The sequence below is a fragment of the Puma concolor genome, chromosome D1 (assembly GCF_028749965.1).
Source record: "Puma concolor isolate L17-30 chromosome D1, mPumCon1.1.hap2, whole genome shotgun sequence".
NCBI lineage: Eukaryota > Metazoa > Chordata > Mammalia > Carnivora > Felidae > Puma > Puma concolor.
The window spans coordinates 115,292,777-115,313,737 of record NC_141676.1 but is presented as its reverse complement, the minus strand read 5'-3'; the positions used below and the strand labels follow the sequence as shown (position 1 = coordinate 115,313,737).

At 45.6% G+C, this 20,961-nt stretch overlaps 1 protein-coding gene and 1 long non-coding RNA gene across 3 annotated transcripts in view; one reads left to right on the top strand and one right to left on the bottom strand.

The window, feature by feature from the left end:
• Positions 1-681: 681 nt before the first annotated feature.
• On the bottom strand, positions 682-4,638 carry LOC147577008 (uncharacterized). The gene is made up of 2 exons (XR_015241389.1): positions 2,046-4,638; positions 682-1,798 (listed from the first exon to the last, which is right to left on the bottom strand). It is a non-coding gene; the product is annotated as an uncharacterized LOC147577008 (long non-coding RNA).
• The window catches only part of DYNC2H1 (dynein cytoplasmic 2 heavy chain 1), a 341,612-nt gene continuing 325,098 nt past the window's right edge, over positions 4,448-20,961 (top strand). Inside the window, exons 1-10 of one of the 2 annotated variants that reach the window (XM_086679269.1) lie at positions 4,448-4,790; positions 11,652-11,822; positions 12,248-12,383; positions 14,204-14,322; positions 15,287-15,431; positions 16,441-16,673; positions 18,213-18,347; positions 18,447-18,560; positions 18,665-18,776; positions 19,556-19,680. In XM_086679269.1, the coding sequence (XP_086535395.1) occupies positions 4,596-4,790; positions 11,652-11,822; positions 12,248-12,383; positions 14,204-14,322; positions 15,287-15,431; positions 16,441-16,673; positions 18,213-18,347; positions 18,447-18,560; positions 18,665-18,776; positions 19,556-19,680 (1,485 nt within the window). In that variant the 5' untranslated portion in view covers positions 4,448-4,595. The remainder of the gene's footprint in view (positions 4,791-11,651; positions 11,823-12,247; positions 12,384-14,203; positions 14,323-15,286; positions 15,432-16,440; positions 16,674-18,212; positions 18,348-18,446; positions 18,561-18,664; positions 18,777-19,555; positions 19,681-20,961) is intronic. The other variant, XM_086679270.1, reaches the window with a different exon arrangement.

Genomic DNA, 20,961 nt, shown 5'->3' with positions numbered 1-20,961 from the left:
CCTCCACCTGCTGAAAGGAACCTCAGTTGACAGCCAGCAAAGAAATGGGGAATGAGTCTCACAACTGCAAGGAACTTAATTCTGCCTCAATGGTCTGAACTTGGGAGAGGACCCCCAAGCTGCAGGGGAGAAAGCCCGGCCCATGTCTTGATTTAAGCTACAGGAGATCCTTAGTGGACATCCATGTATGCAGTTTCCCCATTACTGACAAGTGGGACTTCACGCTAAAAGAGGTGTTGTTTTAAGCTGCTAGCTTTGCAGTTCTTGGTGATGAAACACTGGAAAACTAATGCGGCTGCTAAAACTGCCAGCACCTTGGCCCAGATGGAGACTGGGGCACACAACTGTTCTAGAAGCCATCCGGTCTCCACCTCCATGCATGCACAGGAAAGGATCCCCGTTTCCCGGAAGAGTTCCTTAATAAAGGGGTAAAGATTACCATCTTGACTGAGTCCCAAAGCTTGAGGACAAGTCATTTCATGTCCTAGGTGATGAGATGAAGCACACACAAGGCACGCGGGTGGCTCAGTGACCCGCGATCTGCCTGCAGGAAGGAGCCTGGGCCTGGAGTCCTGATCAGAACCAGCAGCTGTATTCACACAAGGCCATTTATGGCAGAAAAGCTCTGGTTATCGAGACTGAGCCTTTAGCAGACATTTTTCTCAAAAATGCATTCTCTAATAAGGCTATCTTCTTAAAATTTATTTAAATTCCAGTTAGTTAACATATAGCGTAGTAATGGTTTCAGGAGTAGACTTCATGATTCATCACTTACAACAGCCAGTGTTCATCCCAACAAGGGCCCTTCTTAGTCCCCCATCATCCATCTAGCCAACCCCCCACCCTCTTCCCTCAATCAACCCTGTTTGTTTTCCGGTGGTAAGAGTCTCTTACGGTTTAAGGCTGTTATTTCAAGGAAAACAACTGCCAGTTTTCATTGCCGATGATAAAATTCAAGTTTGCATGCAAACATTAGAAACTTGTACCCCAACGTTTACAGTAGCACTTTCAATAATAGCCAAATTATGGAAAGAGCCTAAATGTCCATCAACTGATGAATGCATAAAGAAATTGTGGTTTATATACATAATGGAATACTACGTGGCAATGAGAAAGAATGAGATATGGCCCTTTGTAGCAACGTGGATGGAACTGGAGAGTGTTATGCTAAATAAGTCACATAGAGAAAGACAGATACCATGTTTTCACTCTTATGTGGATCCTGAGAAACTTAACAGAAGACCATGGGGGAGGGGAAGGAAAAAAAAAAAAGGTTAGAGATGGAGGGAGCCAAACCATAAGAGACTCTTAAAAACTGAGAATAAACTGAGGGTTGATGGGGGTTAGGAGGGAGGGGAGGGTGGGTGATGGGCATGGAGGGCACCTGTTGGGAGGAGCACTGGGTGTTGCATGGAAACCAACTTGACAATAAATTTCATATTAAAAAAAAGAAATTAAAAAAATTAGAATTTTGGAAAAGTTACATTCTCTGTTGTAAACCTAACAACCTCTTCAGACATAGAGACTTGTGAGCTGAGTGGTATACTAATGCATGTGATTGTTTTAATATTGTGTTATGAAACGTATCAACATTTGGAAGATCCTCATAGCTCAGTGAACCAGTATTTTCCAAATGACCGATGTGTGATGTTATGAAACCGTGCCTAGGTAAAAAATCCATTCAGAGTACAAGATAACCAACGGCTTTTAACGTAGCTGAGTACGAAATGTCGAATCATTGATATGGTTCCAGATTCCAAAGGGCAACAGCCTTTAAGAACTGATGTTTGAGGGGTGCCTGGGTGGCGCAGTCGGCTAAGCGTCCGACTTCAGCCAGGTCACGATCTCACAGTCAGTGAGTTCGAGCCCCGCGTCAGGCTCTGGGCTGATGGCTCAGAGCCTGGAGCCTGTTTCCGATTCTGTGTCTCCCTCTCTCTCTGCCCCTCCCCCGTTCATCCTCTGTCTCTCTCTGTCCCAAAAATAAATAAACGTTGAAAAAAAAAAAATTAAAAAAAAAAAAAAAAGAACTGATGTTTGAAAAATACAAATATAGAACAAAATCAGAAAATTTTAGCTCAGAAAGGTCCTGTCCCTTGTCCTCCACTTCACATTTTATGCTACCTGCTAGCCAACTACTAAACCAATGTCCTACATAAAATTAAAAAAAACGGGGGTACATAGGTAGCTCAGTTAGTTGGGTGCCCAACTCTTGGTTTGGGATCAAGCTCCACGTTGGGCTCCATGCTGCGGGTTCGGAGCCTGCTTGAGCTTCTCTCTCTCTCCCTCATGCTCTCATAATAAACATATAAACAAAAGAAAACAAAACCCCAAACAAACAAATAGCACCCTACTGCTGAGATCAGTTACTCTATTGATTAGAGTGGCTTACGTTACTCTAAAAAAACAGATCAGCATAAATATAATGTGAAATGGCTCGAACACAGTGAAGGTTATTTCTTGCTTACTTAACAGCTGCTGGCTTTACTCCACACGGAGCCAGGAGCCCTGAGGTCCTACTGGTTTGTGGTTCGGTCATCTCTTACGGCTTTGTTGTCTGTATCCAGCTGGCCAAAGTTGAAGGCACACTCCCTTCTTTGAAACTTCCCTTGTCAATGGCACACATTGCTTCTGGCCGCATTCTGCTGATGAGAGTTACATTATGGCCACACCTGGCTAGTTCTTTTTTTTTTGAAGTTTATTTATTTTTGAGAGAGACAGAGACAGCATGAGCACAGCATGAGCAAGGGGCAGGGGAGGGGCAGAAAGAGAGAGAGAGAACCAAACATTCTCTGCATTAGCAGCACAGAACCCAACGCAGGCTGGAACTCACTGAACTGTGAGATCATGATCAGAGTCAAACCAAGAGTGGGACGCCCAACCGAGAGTGGAGTGCCCTGGTAGTAGCTACTTAGCTGTGGCTGGAGACAATGGATACTGGTGGATAGCTGGCTGCGTACCACTGTGGCGTCGTGCCTAGAGATGCGTTTGGAGTTGGAGCTCGATATGAATCTTGGTTCTACAGCTAACCATTTCTGTGGCTTTGTATAAGTTAATTATCTCTGAGATTCCTTCCTCCTTTTTGAAGCTTCAGGAGTACAGGGACCTTTCCACTCTATGCCTAATTCTAGGTACAGAGCAGTGAGCAAGACATACAAAATTCCTATCCTCACAGGGTTTACGCGTCAGCTGGAGTTTCTATGTTTCTGGACATCCGGGTTTAACTACACTCACACTCCAATTTCCTATCTCGTGGAAGTCCAAAGCCCACCCAAGAGTCCCACAAGTTTCTGGAAGGGTAGCACTCGTAGGATCTCAACTGCTTTCCTGACTCCTGTCGCTACACCTGCTGCCTTTACATTTACCACGTTGTCATGGATGCTAAATCCAACCGTTTCTGTTTCCAGCAAAACAATTCCTCCAGACCAAGCATTTGTGAGTAGTGGTGACTTTCCTGAAGACCCTGTTAAGGGTCATAACGCCCGCTGCAGAGCGGGTATCTCTGTATCCATACCAGCCACTTTCGCTTTCAAAATCCTTTTTTTGGCTAGTCAGTCACCTTGGGTTCTTGTCTGGATTTTTTCCCCATTCAGTGACCAGAATCCCAATTCATGGACGCCTCTCTCCCACCATCTGGCACAGCAGTTCAGCTGTCTTTAGTTCGCACTCCCTAATCTTAAGCAAGATGCTCAGCAGATCAAAAGACCCTCTTTGCAATGATAAAATAATATAGTTTTAGCAGGAAGTTGTGACTCCTGAATGCAAAAAAAAAAAAAAAAATCCGTAACCTATTTAAGTTCCCGAGGATAGAGCCGGCAAAATGCTTTCCGGGCAGGGCCCATGTCTCCGGGGCTCAGTGTTCTTGGAAGATAATTTTTGGATTCACAAAACCGGGATCAGCGAGCAGCAGTATCGGAGTTCACAATGACGCCACGGCGTAGAAAACGATAACGCCCCACGTCCTATATTTCTCCAGGATTCGGCTGTGCTTGTTGTAAGATTAGCCAGCTGGTGTCACAGGTGGCCGCAAGCTCAGGTCCCGACCGCGCCGAAAACCTCTACGTTTTCCTGAAGTTCGTTAATAAAGAGGGGTGGGAAATGGGCGACACAGGGAGGGGAGGGGTAGATGCAACAAGCGAGTTACCGCTGCACTCCACCACTCGTCCTCGGCCTCCTCCGAAAGCGACTTTTAAGGGAGCGTCCCTCCAAGCGCGGCGGCCGGCGGCTGTAGGTGCAGCGGGGGCCCCGCGGCCCAGCCCTCCGAAATCCGGGGCGCGCGGCTTCACTGAGGACCGCGTGGACCGCTTCCAACCGCTTCCGGCTTTTGCGACCGGAAAGCTTTACCTCCGCGGCGGCGACCGACGAGCAGCCGCAAGGCGCGGAAGCGACGGCGGCCTCCCAGCGCGGCGCGTGCGCGCACCCGCGCGTTAACGTCCACGGCGCGCGCGCGGCCCGCGCCGACGTCGGGTCCCGTCGCCATAGCGACTGGCCCTGGCAACCGCTAAGCCGAGCGGGCCGGCGGCGGGCGGTGTGAGCGGAGCTGCGCCGGTCGGGTGGCGACCCCGGACCCCGCGTGTCCCCGCGTCGTGGCCGCCGCCATGGCGGGAGGGGCCCGGGACGTTCGGAAGGCCTTCCTCCTCACCACCACCCAGAACTACTTCGGCCTCCTGCCGGAGCCCTGCGACCAGCCGCGGGGGGACGGCTGCCCAGAGGTCAACAACTTTCTGGACGACGGCAACCAGATGCTCCTCAGGGTGCAGCGCTCGGACGCCGGCGTCACCTTCTCCAACTCGGTACGGGCCCCGCGCCTCCGCCGCCGCCCGTCCGCGCCGCAGGCCCGGCCGGGGTCGTGGGCCTCCTTCGCCTGCGTCCGCGGGTCGTCCCCCTCCCGCCTCCCCGAGAGCCCGGGAGTCTCTACCCGCCCCTCCCCGCCTCTCCCCAGGGCCTCGCTGTCCCCGCTCCCTCCACTCCCAGCCCTGCTGTCGCCCTCATTACCCCCGAGCCCTGCTGTCTCCCTCACCCCCCCAGCCCTGCTGTCTCCCTCATCCCCCCAGCCCTGCTGCCTCCCTCATCCCCCCAGCCCTGCTGTCTCTCTCACCCCCCCCCGGCCCTGCTGTCTCCCTCACCCCCACAGCCCTGCTGTCTCCCTCATCCCCCCAGCCCTGCTGCCTCCCTCATCCCCACTCAGCCCTGCTGTCTCCCTCACCCACCCCACCCTGCTGCCTCCCTCACCCCCCCAGCCCTGTTGTCTCCCTCATCCCCCCCAGCCCTGCTGTCTCCCACATCCCCCAGCCCTGCTGCCTTCCTCACCCCCCAGCCCTGTTGTCTCCCTCATCCCCCCCAGCCCTGCTGTCTCCCTCATCCCCCCAGCCCTGTTGTCTCCCTCATCCCCCCCAGCCCTGTTGTCTCCCTCATCCCCCCCAGCCCTGCTGTCTCCCTCATCCCCTCCAGCCCTGCTGTCTCCCACATCCCCCAGCCCTGCTGCCTCCCTCATCCCTCCCAGCCCTGTTGTCTCCCTCATCCCCCCCAGCCCTGCTGTCTCCCTCATCCCCCAGCCCTGCTGTCTCCCTCATCCCCCAGCCCTGCTGTCTCCCTCATCCCCCCAGCCCTGCTGCCTCCCTCATCCCCCCCAGCCCTGCTGTCTCCCTCATCCCCCCAGCCCTGCTGTCTCCCTCATCCCCCCAGCCCTGCTGTCTCCCTCATCCCCCCAGCCCTGCTGTCTCCCTCATCCCCCCAGCCCTGCTGTCTCCCTCATCCCCCCCAGCCCTGCTGCCTCCCTCATCCCCCCCAGCCCTGCTGTCGCCCTCATCCCCCCAGCCCTCCTGTCGCCCTCACCCCCCCAGCCCTGTTGTCTCCTTCATCCCCCCCAGCCCTGCTGTCTCCCTCATCCCCCAGCCCTGCTGTCTCCCTCATCCCCCCAGCCCTGCAGCCTCCCTCATCCCCACTCAACCCTGCTGCCTCCCTCATCCCCACTCAACCCTGCTGTCTCCCTCACCCACCCCAACCCTGCTGTCTCCCTCATCCCCCCAGCCCTGCTGCCTACCTCATCCCCCCCAGCCCTGCTGCCTCCCTCATCCCCCCCAGCCCTGCTGTCTCCCTCATCCCCTCCAGCCCTGCTGTCTCCCTCATCCCACAGCCCTGCTGTCTCCCTCATCCCCCAGCCCTGCTGCCTCCCTCATCCCCCCCAGCCCTGCTGTCGCCCTCATCCCCCCAGCCCTGCTGTCGCCCTCACCCCCCCAGCCCTGTAGTCTCCCTCATCCCCCCCAGCCCTGCTGTCTCCCTCATCCCCCAGCCCTGCTGCCTCCCTCATCCCTCCCAGCCCTGTTGTCTCCCTCATCCCCCCCAGCCCTGCTGTCTCCCTCATCCCCCAGCCCTGCTGTCTCCCTCATCCCCCCCAGCCCTGCTGTCTCCCTCATCCCCCCCAGCCCTGCTGTCTCCCTCATCCCCTCCAGCCCTGCTGTCTCCCTCATCCCCCCAGCCCTGCTGCCTCCCTCATCCCCCCCAGCCCTGCTGTCTCCCTCATCCCCCCAGCCCTGCTGTCTCCCTCATCCCCCCAGCCCTGCTGTCTCCCTCATCCCCCCAGCCCTGCTGTCGCCCTCATCCCCCCAGCCCTGCTGTCTCCCTCATCCCCCCAGCCCTGCTGCCTCCCTCATCCCCCCCAGCCCTGCTGTCTCCCTCATCCCCCCAGCCCTGCTGCCTCCCTCATCCCCACTCAGCCCTGCTGCCTCCCTCATCCCCACTCAGCCCTGCTGTCTCCCTCACCCCCTACAGCCCTGCTGTCTCCCTCACCCCCCAGCCCTGCTGTCTCCCTCATCCCCAACCCCTCATTCTCCCCAGCCCTTCCCCCTCCTCCTCTGCCCCTCTGCAGCCTGGGCTGTTCCCCTCCATCCTCAGAGCCTGGTTGTTCCCCCTCCCCCACCCCCAACCTGGTGTTGACCTTCAGGACCCCCTCTGCCTCCCCCTCAGTCCCTCCACCCTCTTAGGGAGCCAGGCTGTTCCCCCCCCCCCCCCCCCAGCCCTACCCCTGCCCACACCTGTGCACCTGAGCAGAGCACCTTTGTGCTTTTCTGGATTCTTTTAAAGACTGTAGGTATGTTACAACTAAAAACATCAACGTTATTTATCAAAAAAACTTTTTTTTCTGCCTCTTGAAGTTCTTTGAGGCAAATTCTAGGGTATCTTTTTTTGGGGTATGCGCTGAGCCTATATCAGAGGGAAAGTTTGGTTAGGAATTTGAATCTTTTAGGAAAAGATATAATACAAAGTTTAAATCATTATTATTATTATTTTTGAATCCTGGTTTGAGATATTTTGATGGACTTCCTGCACTGCCTTCACTGGCAGGATTGCTTAAGAAATGGTTCCTTCGGCGATCAGGACTTAAGTAAGTAAACTGTAGCCTCACGGGCAGGAAAGAAAGGCCTCCCACATTACAGGGTCTCCGTAGATGGACGAAAGGCGTGTTTGATTTGATTTTTATTTTTTTCGTTGCTGAATTCTGTGTTTTTTAAAAAACATTTGAGTTAACATACAGAACAATATTGGTCTCAGGTGTCGAATTCAGTGCTTCATCACCTGCACGGGACACCCAGTGCTCACCCCAGCAGGTCCCCCCTTAGTGCCCCTCCCCATCCACCCCGCAGCGTCTATTTTTTTTTTTTTTAATTTTTTTTTTTCAACGTTTATTCACCTTTGGGACAGAGAGAGACAAAGCATGAACGGGGGAGGGGCAGAGAGAGAGGGAGACACAGAATCGGAAACAGGCTCCAGGCTCTGAGCCATCAGCCCAGAGCCCGACGCGGGGCTCGAACTCCTGGACCGCGAGATCATGACCTGGCTGAAGTCGGACGCTTAACCGACTGCGCCACCCAGGCGCCCCCCGCAGCGCCTATTTTATGACCTCTTCCTGTCCTGTTGGCCCGAATCTCTAGGTTGAACAGATGTAAGCGTGGAGTGCAGTTGTTTGGGTGATTGAGTCCTGCACTCCCTTCGCTAGGATTCGTTAGTCCTGGGCTTAGACTGATTCTCTTGCGTAGAGTTTTATTGCGAACTGAATACAGGCAAGCTCTTGGCTCCGCGCGCGTGTGTGGTATGAAGATGCGAGAAGGATGCCTGCTCATAGATTGCCGCTCCTTTTCTCTTGACACCCGATCGGGCACTGGTGGAAGCACTTGTGCCCAGGGCCTCGTATGATATTCTCAGCAACACTGTGAGACAGGGATTATTTTTATTTCTATTTTATGGGAAGTATGACTCCCGGGTGTGAGCTACCCCGCTTCTCTAATTGGCAGTGGATTTCAGAAGAGGATTCTCTGCTTCCGCCCTCCGGTGGCCTGAGAGGACTCACACTCCTCTACAAACAATGAGTCAGGGCACACTGTGGTAAATGCCACTGAAAGTGTAAATACAGGCCTGGGAAAACGGGGAGGGTGTGGATGGGCGCAAATGGGCACAGAGGGATCTTGGGTTGGGTATCGAACGTTGAAGCTGCAACTCTGTAAAGTTAATGCCGTTGCCGTTGGAGCCCAACAACGAATTTTATGTGGAGTCCTGTACCGCACGGCAGACCGTTAGTCACCTTGGAAAATGTTTTGTTATGTTATTTATTTATTTGAGAGAGACGGTGTGAGTGAGCAAAGGGCAGAGGGAGAGAACATCCCATGTGGGGCCCGGGCACGGCGAGATCATGACCTGAGCCAAAGTCGGATGCTCGACCGACTGAGCCACCCAGGCACCCACTGTTTTGTTATGTCTTAAGTTGTACCCTAGATGTCTGAGAGTCAGCGTGACTTAAGAAGTTCCCAGATGTTTACTGAGTACTTACTCGGGTTTGGCACTGTCCTGGGTGCTTGCAGTAAAGCCGTGAACACATCAGAATTTGCGCAGAGTAACATTCGAGTGGACAAAACAGGCTACAGACATGCATGCAGATGTGTAACATAATCTTGGGCATTGATAAGTGCTGTTTTTAAAAAAAAATTTTTTTTTTAATGTTTGTTTATTTTTGAGAGAGAAAGAGCGTAAGTGGGGGAGGATAGAGAGAGAGGGAGACACAGAATCCAAAGCAGCCCCTCCAGGCTCCGAGCTGTCAGTGCAGAGCCAGATGCGGGGCTCGAACCAGGAACAGTGAGATCATGACCTGATCATGACCCAGACGCCCCAAGTGCTGTTTGTTTTTTTAATTTTCAAATGTTTTATTTCTTTTTGAGAGAGAGAGCAAGCAAGCGAGAGTGGGAGACACAATTCGAAGCAGGCCTTCGAGAGCTGTCAGCACAGAGCCCGATGTGGGGCTCGAACCCACAAACCGTGGGATCATGACCTGAGGCGAAGTCAGATGTTTAACTGACTGAGCCCCTAAGCACCCTGTGATAAGTGCTGTTTGGATAAAAATAGAATAACGTTCTAGTGATGGGGGTGGAGCCTGGAACGGCATTAAAATAGGGGCGGAGGGACTACCTGTCTGAATTGGTAAACTTAGAAGTGAGTTACTTGAATGAGTTGTGGGCAGACATAAGGTTTAGAGGAAGAGTGTTCTAAGCAGAAGAAATGAAGAGTCCTGAGGCCCTGAGCTGCGTCTCTCCTTGGTTTCAAGGACCCGGCAGAAGAATTAAGTGACTGCAGCAGTGTCATGGTTGGGGAGTGTGGCAGCTGATGGCATGGGGTGATCCCCGCGAACCGTGGACACCATTTAGACTGAGCTCGAGTTCTACTGGTCGTCTTAAACCAGACACCAATGTGATGTGCTTTATCCTGTAGGCTAGAGGTTGGCACACATTTTCTGTGATGTGCCAGACAATCCCTAACGTAGGCTCTGCAGGCCGTAGTGTCTCTGTTGAGACTACAGCTCTGCCGTTGTGTCAAAGACAACGTGTACGTGAAGCAGTAAGACTGTGTTCCAATAAAACTGTGTTCACAGTAAGATTAAACTGTTCTAGTAAACTGTTTATTTACAGACACTGATAAGTGAATTTCATATAATTTTTAAGGGTCATGAGATGCCGTTATTCTTTTGATTTTTTTTTTTAAAACCTATTTTGCCTTGTGGGCTGTGCAAAAACAGGCAGTGGGTTGTGGCAGGCCGATGCCTCATGGGTCCCAGTAGGTGAGAAGTTATTTTGCAAGCTCAAAGAAGAACAACTTTGTAATTTGAATTAATAGCTATCAAAATTTAGTCAGTTAAGGGGGAATAGTAGTTGCCACTGATAGGGAAACCAGTGGGAGAGGCAGCTAGGAGTAATGATTTTGTTTCCCTGTTTTCAGGGAATGACGAGCAGCTGTGGTCAACTGATCCTTTGCTTTAGCTCTGACTTTGTTTAGGACGAAACTCCTCATCCTGGCTGATGCCTGGGAGCCTTGGCCAGTGACTATGGTTACTGTTTTCAAAGTATGATGATACAGTGTGTATTTTCTGCGTTTTCTTTCTTCAGATAAGTGGGGGGAGAAAGTACAAAGGAATGGAGCACTAAATGACTAAGGAGTGAATTTTTCAAATCTACGTATCTGCAGCTTGTTATTCTCACCTGCTTGTTATTGGAATGATCATGCTAGCAATAGAATTTTTTTTTTTAAATGTAATGTTTGTTTATTTTTGAGAGAGAGAGTGAGTGAGCAGGGGAGGAGCAGAGAGAGGGAGATGCAGAATCTGAAGCAGGCTCCAGGCCCTGAGCTGTCAGCACAGAGCCCATCATGGGGCTCAGGCTCATGAACCATGAGATCACTACCCGAGCCAAAGTTGGATGCTCAGCCGACTAAGCCACCCAGGCGCCCCTGGCAATAGAATTTTAATGTGTGCAGATGGGAGTTTGAGAAATGCAACAACACCAAATAAATGCCGGTTTCCTCTTAGTGCATAAAAATATAAAGACCAGGATAAAAGTTTCATGAAATCTCATCTAGAAGTCGTTTTCATGCACAGCAATGAACTTGTTTGAAAGCTTTTAAATGCATATACTTCTCTTCCTGGAAAAAGAAGTGAGAAAAGATGTGAAATATGTATGTAATGCAAAAACTTCTTTTGGGTGATAGACTTTGCAGCTAATGAACTAATTACTATGAACTGACCAACTTTAAACATGGTTGCTTTCGTGAATTCCAATTTAGCTCATCGAGTTCCAACTTTAAATTATCTAGTTATACAACATTAATAAAAAGTTAGATGCTCAAGTACTTTAAGGAAAAATTTTGATTAAGATGAAGATAATCTAGGAGATAGACAACTTAAGTTCCTTTTGGTAGCTTTGAATTGAGTTAAAAAACAGCTTTTAAAATGCTAGTTTCAGGTAAGGGTATAATTAACATCGTTTGTATAGACTTTTTGGAATAGAGTGGAGATGACTACTCATCAGTTTGTAGCTGGGGCATGCAACTTTGTTAGTACCGAGTCTGGTTGGAGTGGAGTAGTGTATGTCCACAATATTTGTATAGTGATTTCTGTTTATGAACCACTTGTCACTGTAGCTTTATGATACAGTCACATGGAAGTGGGGATACATTTTAAAACCCAGATACTCTTAAGGAGCAGGGATAGATGGGTTGTAATATGCTGTAATTATTTGAATTATTTTTCCCCCAAGGGGTAACGTTTTAGGGAAAAGTTTGTTTCAAATATTAACTTTTATGAAGGTAACTTTAAGAATCATTTGTTTATCACCTAGATTGATTTTGCTGACACAAAAGATAAAGTGCTGGTGTTTTTCAAGCTGCGACCTGAAGTAATTACTGATCAGAATCTACATAGTAACATTCTTGTTTCATCTATGTTAGAATCACCTATAAATTCTCTCTATCAAGCCGTGCGGCAAGTATTTGCACCAATGTTGTTAAAGGTAAGTAAAATAAAGTAGCTGTACGGTCATTTTTGTTTTTTGTTTTTGGTTTTTAACATAGGGGTTTGCATTAATGTCTCTATAAACACAGAGAAAAATATTATTTTATTTATTAATATCATTAGTGTTTTTGTTTTTGAAAACGTCTCATAAAAATTGAAAAAAATTTTAAAGTCAGCTTCGTTGACCAATAGAAGAATGGGAGAAAGGTATAAATGCAGTCCACACAGCTCTTATGTTGCTATACAGGAAATTACAAAGTTTTAACTGTTGAAAGGACTTTTTTTTCTCCCTTATGTGATGGAGGTAGTCAGGCTTTGAGTGGCATGGTGTATTTGGACTTATTTCTCTCAACAGTATTTTAAGGGGGCCAGTTTGATTGGGGAACTTGTGGTCAGTGTTTGCTCTTGTCTGTTTTTATTTAGGATCAGGAATGGAGCAGAGACCTTGATCCCAAACTTCAGAATCTTTTGAGTGAACTAGAAGCTGGGTTGGGCGTAGTTCTACGAAGATCAGACACTAACTTATCAAAATTGAAATTTAAGGAAGATGACACACGAGGTAGAGAACCATAACTTAAAGTCAAAATAGCTTTCTTACTAGTATGCTAGTAAATTAATGTATTTTTTCACAGACTTTTCTGAGCCTGAGCTTCCTTTAAATGAGTAGATTTACAAGGATTTTGAGAAGAGGAAAGTGCAATCTTTAACAATGTGCAAGTCACGGCAAGAGAAAATGCAGTTGCTTCTCACAATTTGCGGTAGTTACGTTCTGTAAAGTCACTGTGAACACTGCATCGGTAACGACTGAACAGAGCTCCTCGGGCGAAAACAGGATTAGGTTCCTGTGAGCCTCTGGTCATAACATTTTCTACTCAACATAGAACCATAGTTTACGTGTGTTTCTGCTTAAAGACACTGTTATTAATATAGATTGGTGATTACCCTTGAGCTCACTGCCAACAGCCCTGTAACTCGTGCCTGAGTGAAGCTTCTCTAACACAAGTATTTTCTCAGGAAGTCACATCGCAGTGTTCTTGGCCTTGGTAACACTAGGCTGTACTTCGATCCTGTGCTCGGGGGCCATCTTAAACAGAGCACTCACCAATAAAAAGCCCCCCAAATGAGAAAAACATGCAGCTGGATAGGTTGCAAAAAGGAGAATTGTTTACAGCAGGAGATCTGAAACAGGCAGCGTGGCTTTGTAGAGCCTCAGCTGGGAACGTATGCGTGAGGTGACTTGAATTGTTTGTTGCTCTGCACATGTCTGTGAGCGGTCACAAAAACACCGCAGGCTTTGATTTCAGATTACAAGTAAATGTTAGGAAATGGATGAGTTCATAAATCCGGCATCCGTGAATACATAGGATTGACCCCTAATGGTCTACTTGGCAAAGATACTTGATTTTAATTTTAAAAGTGTATTTTATCTGAAGCTAGTTATAATTTTATTGTACTTGTAGATGATATTATTTATATGAACAGTTCACATGAAATGCATGACATACACAAATCCTATTTTACAGTACTGGATACAGTTTTACACTCTGCTTGAGCAGTAAATCAGATACTTTTTGAATCCTATAGGCCTAGAATAGTGCACATATTTGCAGTGTGTGATTAAGCAACTAGAAATCGTCCAGTTCTTTGGGAAATATAAAAGCAAATTGAAAAGTAAGATTATTTTTATTTATTTATATTTTGACATTAAATTACAAGTGTTTATTGATTAAATTGTAATCATTTCTAATTTGGATGGTGTTCACTGAGATGCACGGTATGCACAGTGACCGAATGACGACACATGTGAACTACAGTGGGTCGTGTCTGTAAGTCATTAAGGCCACTTCCTTTGAGTAACTAGAAGAAATGAATCCAAACTTAAAATTAGGGCAAGAGCAAAAGTAAATGAATCGACTTTTTGTCATTCTCATTTTTTCTCCTGGCTGTCATGACATTTATGTTTGTGAGGGAACTTGTAGGGTATTTGCATCAAGAAGTAACCCGTCGACCTGGTAGGAAAAGGAGGCGAAAGTGATGTGACAGGTCTTAGAATTGTAGCATTTGCTACAAAGGCTTCGGAAAGCCGTGTGCCGCAGAAGCAAGTTTGCTAGTATTAGATGCAGACCGACAGCCTGCATGTGGATGGTTGACAAACACATACGGGAAACATACTGAGCACCAAACCTGCAAAGCATAAATTTGATGCTGTTAATTGTTGTTAGTGCATTTAGGTAAGAACTGTCTGTTGACAGAAATCATAAAACTTTATGTACATCTTCGAGAGTACAGGATAGGCGCGTAATCAGCAAATGAACCAGATAATTTTCTGGCTTTTCATTCTCAATGGGTATTTCTTTTTTTCCCTTTATACCTTTTCAGGTATTCTTACACCAAGTGATGAGTTCCAGTTCTGGGTGGAAGAAGCTCATCGTGGAAGTAAACAGATTAGCAGAGAGAGAGCTGGCTATTTTAAGGAGCTGTTTGAAACCATCGCAAGAGTACGTGGTTCCTACACGGTCATATGCCAGGCTTCAGATGGAGGTGCTTAGGGCCCAGCTGCATCAGAGTTCCCTCTGTTTTACAGCTGTTACTTGATGGTTATGAACGAAGTACATCCTTCATGTGTAGCAGGGTTTTCTGAAGGTGTGCATGTAACGTGGGTACAACTTAGAAACGAAAACTTGTACGAAAGGTAGATTCTAATCTCTAGTACATATTTTTCTCAAAAACGTCATTACTTTTCTGCAGGTAGACAGGAAAAGCAAAGCCTGAAACACTAGCAGACGTTAATCTACGTGGAGGCAGTGGTCCTTTTGAAAGAATGTTCGCTTTATTCAAATTAGCGTTTTGAAGTAATTTGAAGTATGAAAAGTCTTAGTTTTATACTCAATTGATTATTCTTTGAAATATTCAGAGGTTGCATAAGTGAAGATTCTTTTCAAAATAAATGCCTAGTAATTTTCTCTTTATTCCCAAGATTGCTTCAATAATACCATTTTAGTGAAGTGTTTGAAATGGTTTTAAGCTCTTTTTGTGATAATGATGGAATATAAAATAAGAAATCTTGAACTCTAATTGTATTACTGGTAACGTGCAGCACAGTGACTGAATGACGACACGTGTGAACTACAGTGGGTCGTGTCCGTAAGTCATTAAGGCCACTTCCTTTGAATAACTAGGAGAAATGAATCCAAACTTAAAATTAGGGCAAGAGCAAAAGTAAATGAATCGACTTTTTGTCATTCTCATTTTTTCTCCTGGCTGTCATGGCATTTATGTTTGCGAGGGAACTTGTAGGGTATTTGCATCAAGAAGTAACCCGTCGACCTGGTAGGAAAAGGAGGCGAAAGTGATGTGACAGGTCTTAGAATTGTAGCAGTTGAAAAGTCTGGGAACATGTTGACTGGATTGCCTAAGGTACAGTTACCATTACGTTTAAAAATGAATGCCTTTTGGTTTTAGGAGTTCTATAACTTGGACAGTCTATCCTTACTGGAAGTGGTTGACTTGGTGGAGACCACCCGGGATGTTGTAGATGATGTGTGGAGACAAACAGAGCACGATCACTTTCCTGAGTCACGGATGTTACATCTCTTAGATGTCATAGGTACTGGTAAAGAAGTAAACTTGTGGAACTTTGGAAGCCTGCCTTATTATCTTCTAGTTTTTCTTTCAAGTTCTTACTGAAAGTGCTCCTTAATGTAATAATTGTTGCTTAGGGTAACTTTTAGAGCAAATCATATAGGATTATTTAAATGGAAATTTGTATATAGTTGGTTAATTTAAATAATATGTGTCAAATTCTTTGACCATGAATACAAGTAAATTTACATAGATTTGTAGTCCCTACACGTGTATTAATTTAAGCTTTATTTTGTAATGATCTCCAAAGTCTTAAAGGGTATTGGTTTGTCAGTATTCAAAGTGCATATGCTTTTTGACCTAGAGAATACCATTGGCATTCTTATCCTCAGGAAATATTACACAAGCACATCGAGGTATATGGGCAGGGACATGTACTGTGGCATCATTTGTAGGAGTACAGAAACATTGTAGGAGTAGAAACAAATAGCATTCGAGAATTGGTTGTATAATGCTACATCCACATGGTAGGCCCTGCAACCTTTTGAAAAAATAATATGTATTTCTGCGCTTGAAAGGTGCACATGGTATATTGAAAGATGCGAAAATAAAAACAAACGTGTGTGTGCATGCATGTCTTGAAAGGTATTTGTTTTTGATAATCTAAGGATGTGGATGTGGTATTTCATAGATCCTTAGTTTGCTAATTTGTATTATTTTAAACTTTGTCATAAGCATGTGTTCTATAATTATTTGTTAAAAAGACATTTCCATTAAAAATTTTCTTTCTTGGGGCACTTGAGTGGCTCAGTCGGTTAAGCGTCCGACTTTGGCTCAGGTCATGATCTCACAGCTCGTGAGTTTGAGGCCTGTGTAGGGCTCTGTGCTGACAGCTCGGAGCCTGGAGCCTGCTTCTGATTTTGTGTCTCCCTCTCTCTCTGCCCCCCCCCCCCCCCGCTTTTTCTCTGTCTGTCTCTCTCAAAAATAAATTAAAACATTAAAAAAATTAAAAAATTTGCTTTCTCTTTTATTAGGTGGTTCATTTGGAAGATTTGTTCAGAAGAAGTTGGGAACTTTGAATCTGTGGGAAGATCCTTACTATCTTGTGAAAGACCACCTCAGAGCGGGTGTGTCCATTTGTGAACAGTGGGTGATCGCCTGTAACCACCTCACGGGTCAGGTGTGGCAGCGCTATGTTCCTCATCCGTGGAAAAGTGAGAAATACTTCCCTGAAACACTAGACAGACTGGGCAAGCGCCTGGAAGAGGTATCATTTGTTTCTCTGGATCTCTGACGTTAAATGTCAGGTAGTCCTCACTTGTTTGGGCATGTATTTATCATTAATAAGCCTTACACATCTGAGAGAAATCATTTATTCTTTTGGGAGAGAATAAGAATTAAAGCTCGTGTGAGATAATTTGTGGCGGTCATGTGATCCAGTGCCCGGTGCCCAGTGGGACCACCTAAGTGCTGGTTTCCATCTCCTTTCTTTCTTCCTTCTTTTTCTTTTTTATTCTTTTGAGAGACAGTGTGAGCAGGGGAGGGACAGAGAGGGGGGAAGAGAGAGAGAGAGAAAGAGAGAGAGAGAGAGAGTCCCAAGCAGGCTCTGTGCTCTCAGTGCAGAGCCTCACGTGGGGCTCCATCCCATGCCCTGGGATGGTGACATGAGCCAGAATCCAGAGTCAGCTGCTGAGCCATCTGAGCCACCCAGAAGCCCCTGTCACTGTGTAGAACAATGAATAGTAAGCCAGTATCATGGTAAGTTCCATACATGACTAATGAAATGCTAGTGTTGTTAGGAAGCTGCACGTTCTTACAGTTTGAGTTTCAGTCTATTAGAGCTGTTATCGTCCTCAGATTGCCTGAGCTTTGTGCAGTGAGTGCCCACTTACGTTGGCTCTTAGGTCATTGTGACAGGAACCCAGTTGTCTCCTTGACGACTCCCTTACTTTCGGCCCCCAAGTATGCCCGCCCATCTTGGACAGTCTGGTGCCTCGTTTCTGGAATTAGTCATTTCTCCCGCCGCTTTTTACTGAAAATGGTATCTAGCAACAGTTGTGTGGTTGGGGAACGGCTGGTGCTTTCAGGCCTTCCCAGTAGATGGCTGTTATATTGGTGTTTTTGTTCTTAGCAAGAGGAAACTGAATCAGTAGTTTGTACTCATATTTTGAACTTTGATGAAAGGTTGTAATGTTTTTACTTAATTTTTTAATTGGTGCCGGACATTTTATTTATTTATTATTTTTTAAATTAAAATACCACACCTTTTATTCATTTAAACTATAGACAATTTTTTTTTTTTTTAAAGTAGGCTCCATGGCCAGCCTGGGGCTTGATCTCAACAACCCTGAGATCAACAGTTGGTTGTGTGTGCTGCCAACTGAGCCAGCCGGGTGCCCCTGATGGGGGAAGTTTTAGATACAAAATACAACAATTTGTTTTCTACTATTGTAAACTACACATAACAGGGTTGTTAACATATTATTTCATTAGTAGAATGGAACTTAATGCAGAATAATGAAAATTAGAAGTTTTTACATGTGTTGAGGACTCTAAAATGTTGCTTAAATGAACTTTAAACACGTTTAAAAACATTTAGATCTGATGTTTTCATGAGGTTTGAGCACATGGACAGTAGTGTAATGATAGATCTTCGAGCGCCACTTTGATGACTGATGAGTCGTAATTCTCAAGATTAGTCTTATCGCTTATTTCAGTGAACCTAGTTTAAATAAATTCTGGCTCAGTATATTTAGACTTTAGATTGATTTAAATAAATTTGTTGTTTTGATATTTTATGTTTTAGGTCTTGGCTGTTAGAACAATTCATGAGAAGCTTCTTTATTTTTTACCTGCCAGTGAAGAGCAAATGATATGCCTGACTCGAGTATTTGAACCCTTTACCGGCCTGAATCCTGTGCATTATAATCCATATACTGAGGTTGAATCCTGTTTTGTCTGTCAATTTCCTGTTTGTGTCGTCCTTCTCAAGGCAGACATTTATATACTAAAAGTCTAATAATGTTGTTAATTTGTTTAGCCTTTATGGAAAGCTGCAGTGTCTCAGTATGAAAAAATTATTGCACCTGCGGAACAGAAGATAGCAGGAAAATTGAAAATTTATATTTCAGAAATTCAGGACAGCCCACAGCAGGTAAAATGCTGAAATATTTCCCTTAAGCTGTTTTAGGAGATATTTATATATTTACTAAGTTGATCAACTTAGGATGAATATATACTGTTTTTATTTTACGTTAGCTTCTTCAAGCGTTTCTGAAATACAAAGAGCTGGTGAAGCGTCCAACTATAAGTAAAGAATTGATGTTAGAAAGAGAAATTTTACTGGCAAGACTTGTGGACTCAATAAAAGGTAAAAGTTTATCAGAGATTATAGCGTTTACCTGAGAAAATATTTTTGTAGGTTACTTTTTCTCGTATACTATTTAGGATTAAGACAGTATCTTATAACAATATAGGTGGAAGATTAATTTACTATTTTTGTTACAGATTTTTGTTTATTCTTTTATTTTATTTTTAAAAAAAATTTTTTTTTTCAACGTTTATTTATTTTTGGGACAGAGAGAGACAGAGCATGAACGGGCGAGGGGCAGAGAGAGAGGGAGACACAGAATCGGAAACAGGCTCCAGGCTCTGAGCCATCAGCCCAGAGCCCGACGCGGGGCTCGAACTCACGGACTGCAAGATCGTGACCTGGCTGAAGTTGGACGCTTAACCGACTGCGCCACCCAGGCGCCCCTGTTTATTCTTTTAAATGTTTATTTTTGAGAGAGTGCGATTTGGGGAGGAGCAGAGAGAGAGGGAGACAGAGGGTCTGAGGCAGGCTCCGAGTTGTCAGCACAGCTGTCAGCCCCATGTGGAGCTTGAACTCACGAACCACAAAAGCATGTCCTGGGCCGAATTCGGACACTCAACCACCTGAGTCATCCAGGTGCCCCAAATTACAGATTTTAAAAATTAGTTATTTTCTTTCTCTGTCTCATTGGAGGCATGGTAAGGTTCCTGAGGGCAAAGGACCAAGTCTTACTATTTTTCTGTTCACTACCTTTAATGTACTACTTGGTGCATGGAAAGCATTTAGGAAATACTTGCCGAATGTGTGTAATCATTTATTTGACTTAAATGTTACAGATTTTCGATTAGACTTTGAGAATCGATGCCGAGGAGTTCCTGGTGAGGCGTCTGGACCGCTTGCTGGCAAAAACCTGTCGGAAGTTGTTAATAATATAGTTTGGGTTCGCCAGTTGGAACTGAAGGTATTAGTTTTGATAGATGTTGAAGGATACTAGTTGTAAAATGTGCCAAAGTAATGTAGAAGGCACTCTAGAACTGGAGTGAAAACATTAAAAACATTCTCCGTTTTCTTTGGCGTATCCATCTAATTTTCTTGTGCAGATTTCCGAAAAAGGGTATAGACGTGGCTGTAATGGTCTACTCATTTTTATGTAGGGATAATTATCAAGTCATTTATTACCCAGGTGCCGTTGTTACAGGTAAAGTGCCTTCTTAGAAATATCCAAGAGGAAACCATCTTTTACTTATTTTCAAAGGATTGTTTTAATCCTTTGAGATTATCATAGTAGAATGTTGGTCGTTGTGAGGTCTCTCTGAAAGTGTATTTCTGTGAGTAAATCATTCTTGGTTGGAGGGAGTTAAAGGAAATGTGAAGGTAATTATGACTTTGCATGAGGTAGTGTCAGCAGTTTCTGGGTTTAACGGCTATTATGTTAATGTTTTAGTATTACTAAAATTGATGTCAGATTCTCACGTACTCACTATTTAATGTACATGTTATGGCACTTGACTCATACAATGAACGTTACCTAGTTATAGTCTGTGACTAAGAGCCAGAAGACATAGCATATTATAAAGGCTAGTATATTTGAGAGTTCTGCCTATTGAAGTTTGTATTTTTTTTTTTTTTAATTTTTTTTTTCAACGTTTATTTATTTTTGGGACAGAGAGAGACAGAGCATGAACGGGGGAGGGGCAGAGAGAGAGGGAGACACAGAATCGGAAACAGGCTCCAGGCTCTGAGCCATCAGCCCAGAGCCCGACGCGGGGCTCGAACTCACGGACCGCGAGATCGTGACCTGGCTGAAGTCGGACGCTTAACCGACTGCGCCACCCAGGCGCCCCTTGAAGTTTGTATTTTTGATGTTTTATTTTCTGGAATATTCTGCCCAATTTTGTCAGTCAGCTTTCCAAATTGCTATAAGGTTCTTTGTACAGTTGTGGAAGAAAGGCATTTCTTTCTTTTGATTGCTATTCCGACTGACAGTTATTGTTTGAGCTGTTTGCGAGAGCACTTAGCACATTATTGCTTCCTTTGTTTAGGGACATTGCTGAATTCTTGGGAGTTTGCCTTGAATTTCCCTTACCTTACCCTTCAGGTTATACCCAGTTGGCATTATCATCTGTGTTTTGTTGTTCTGAGGTTGTCTAAAGCGGAGCAGAGTAGGGGTTGATTTTCTTACATTCCTTGGCAAGTTTTCTATTTTACTGTGTATAGTTGAAGGGAAAATAATTTCTGAATC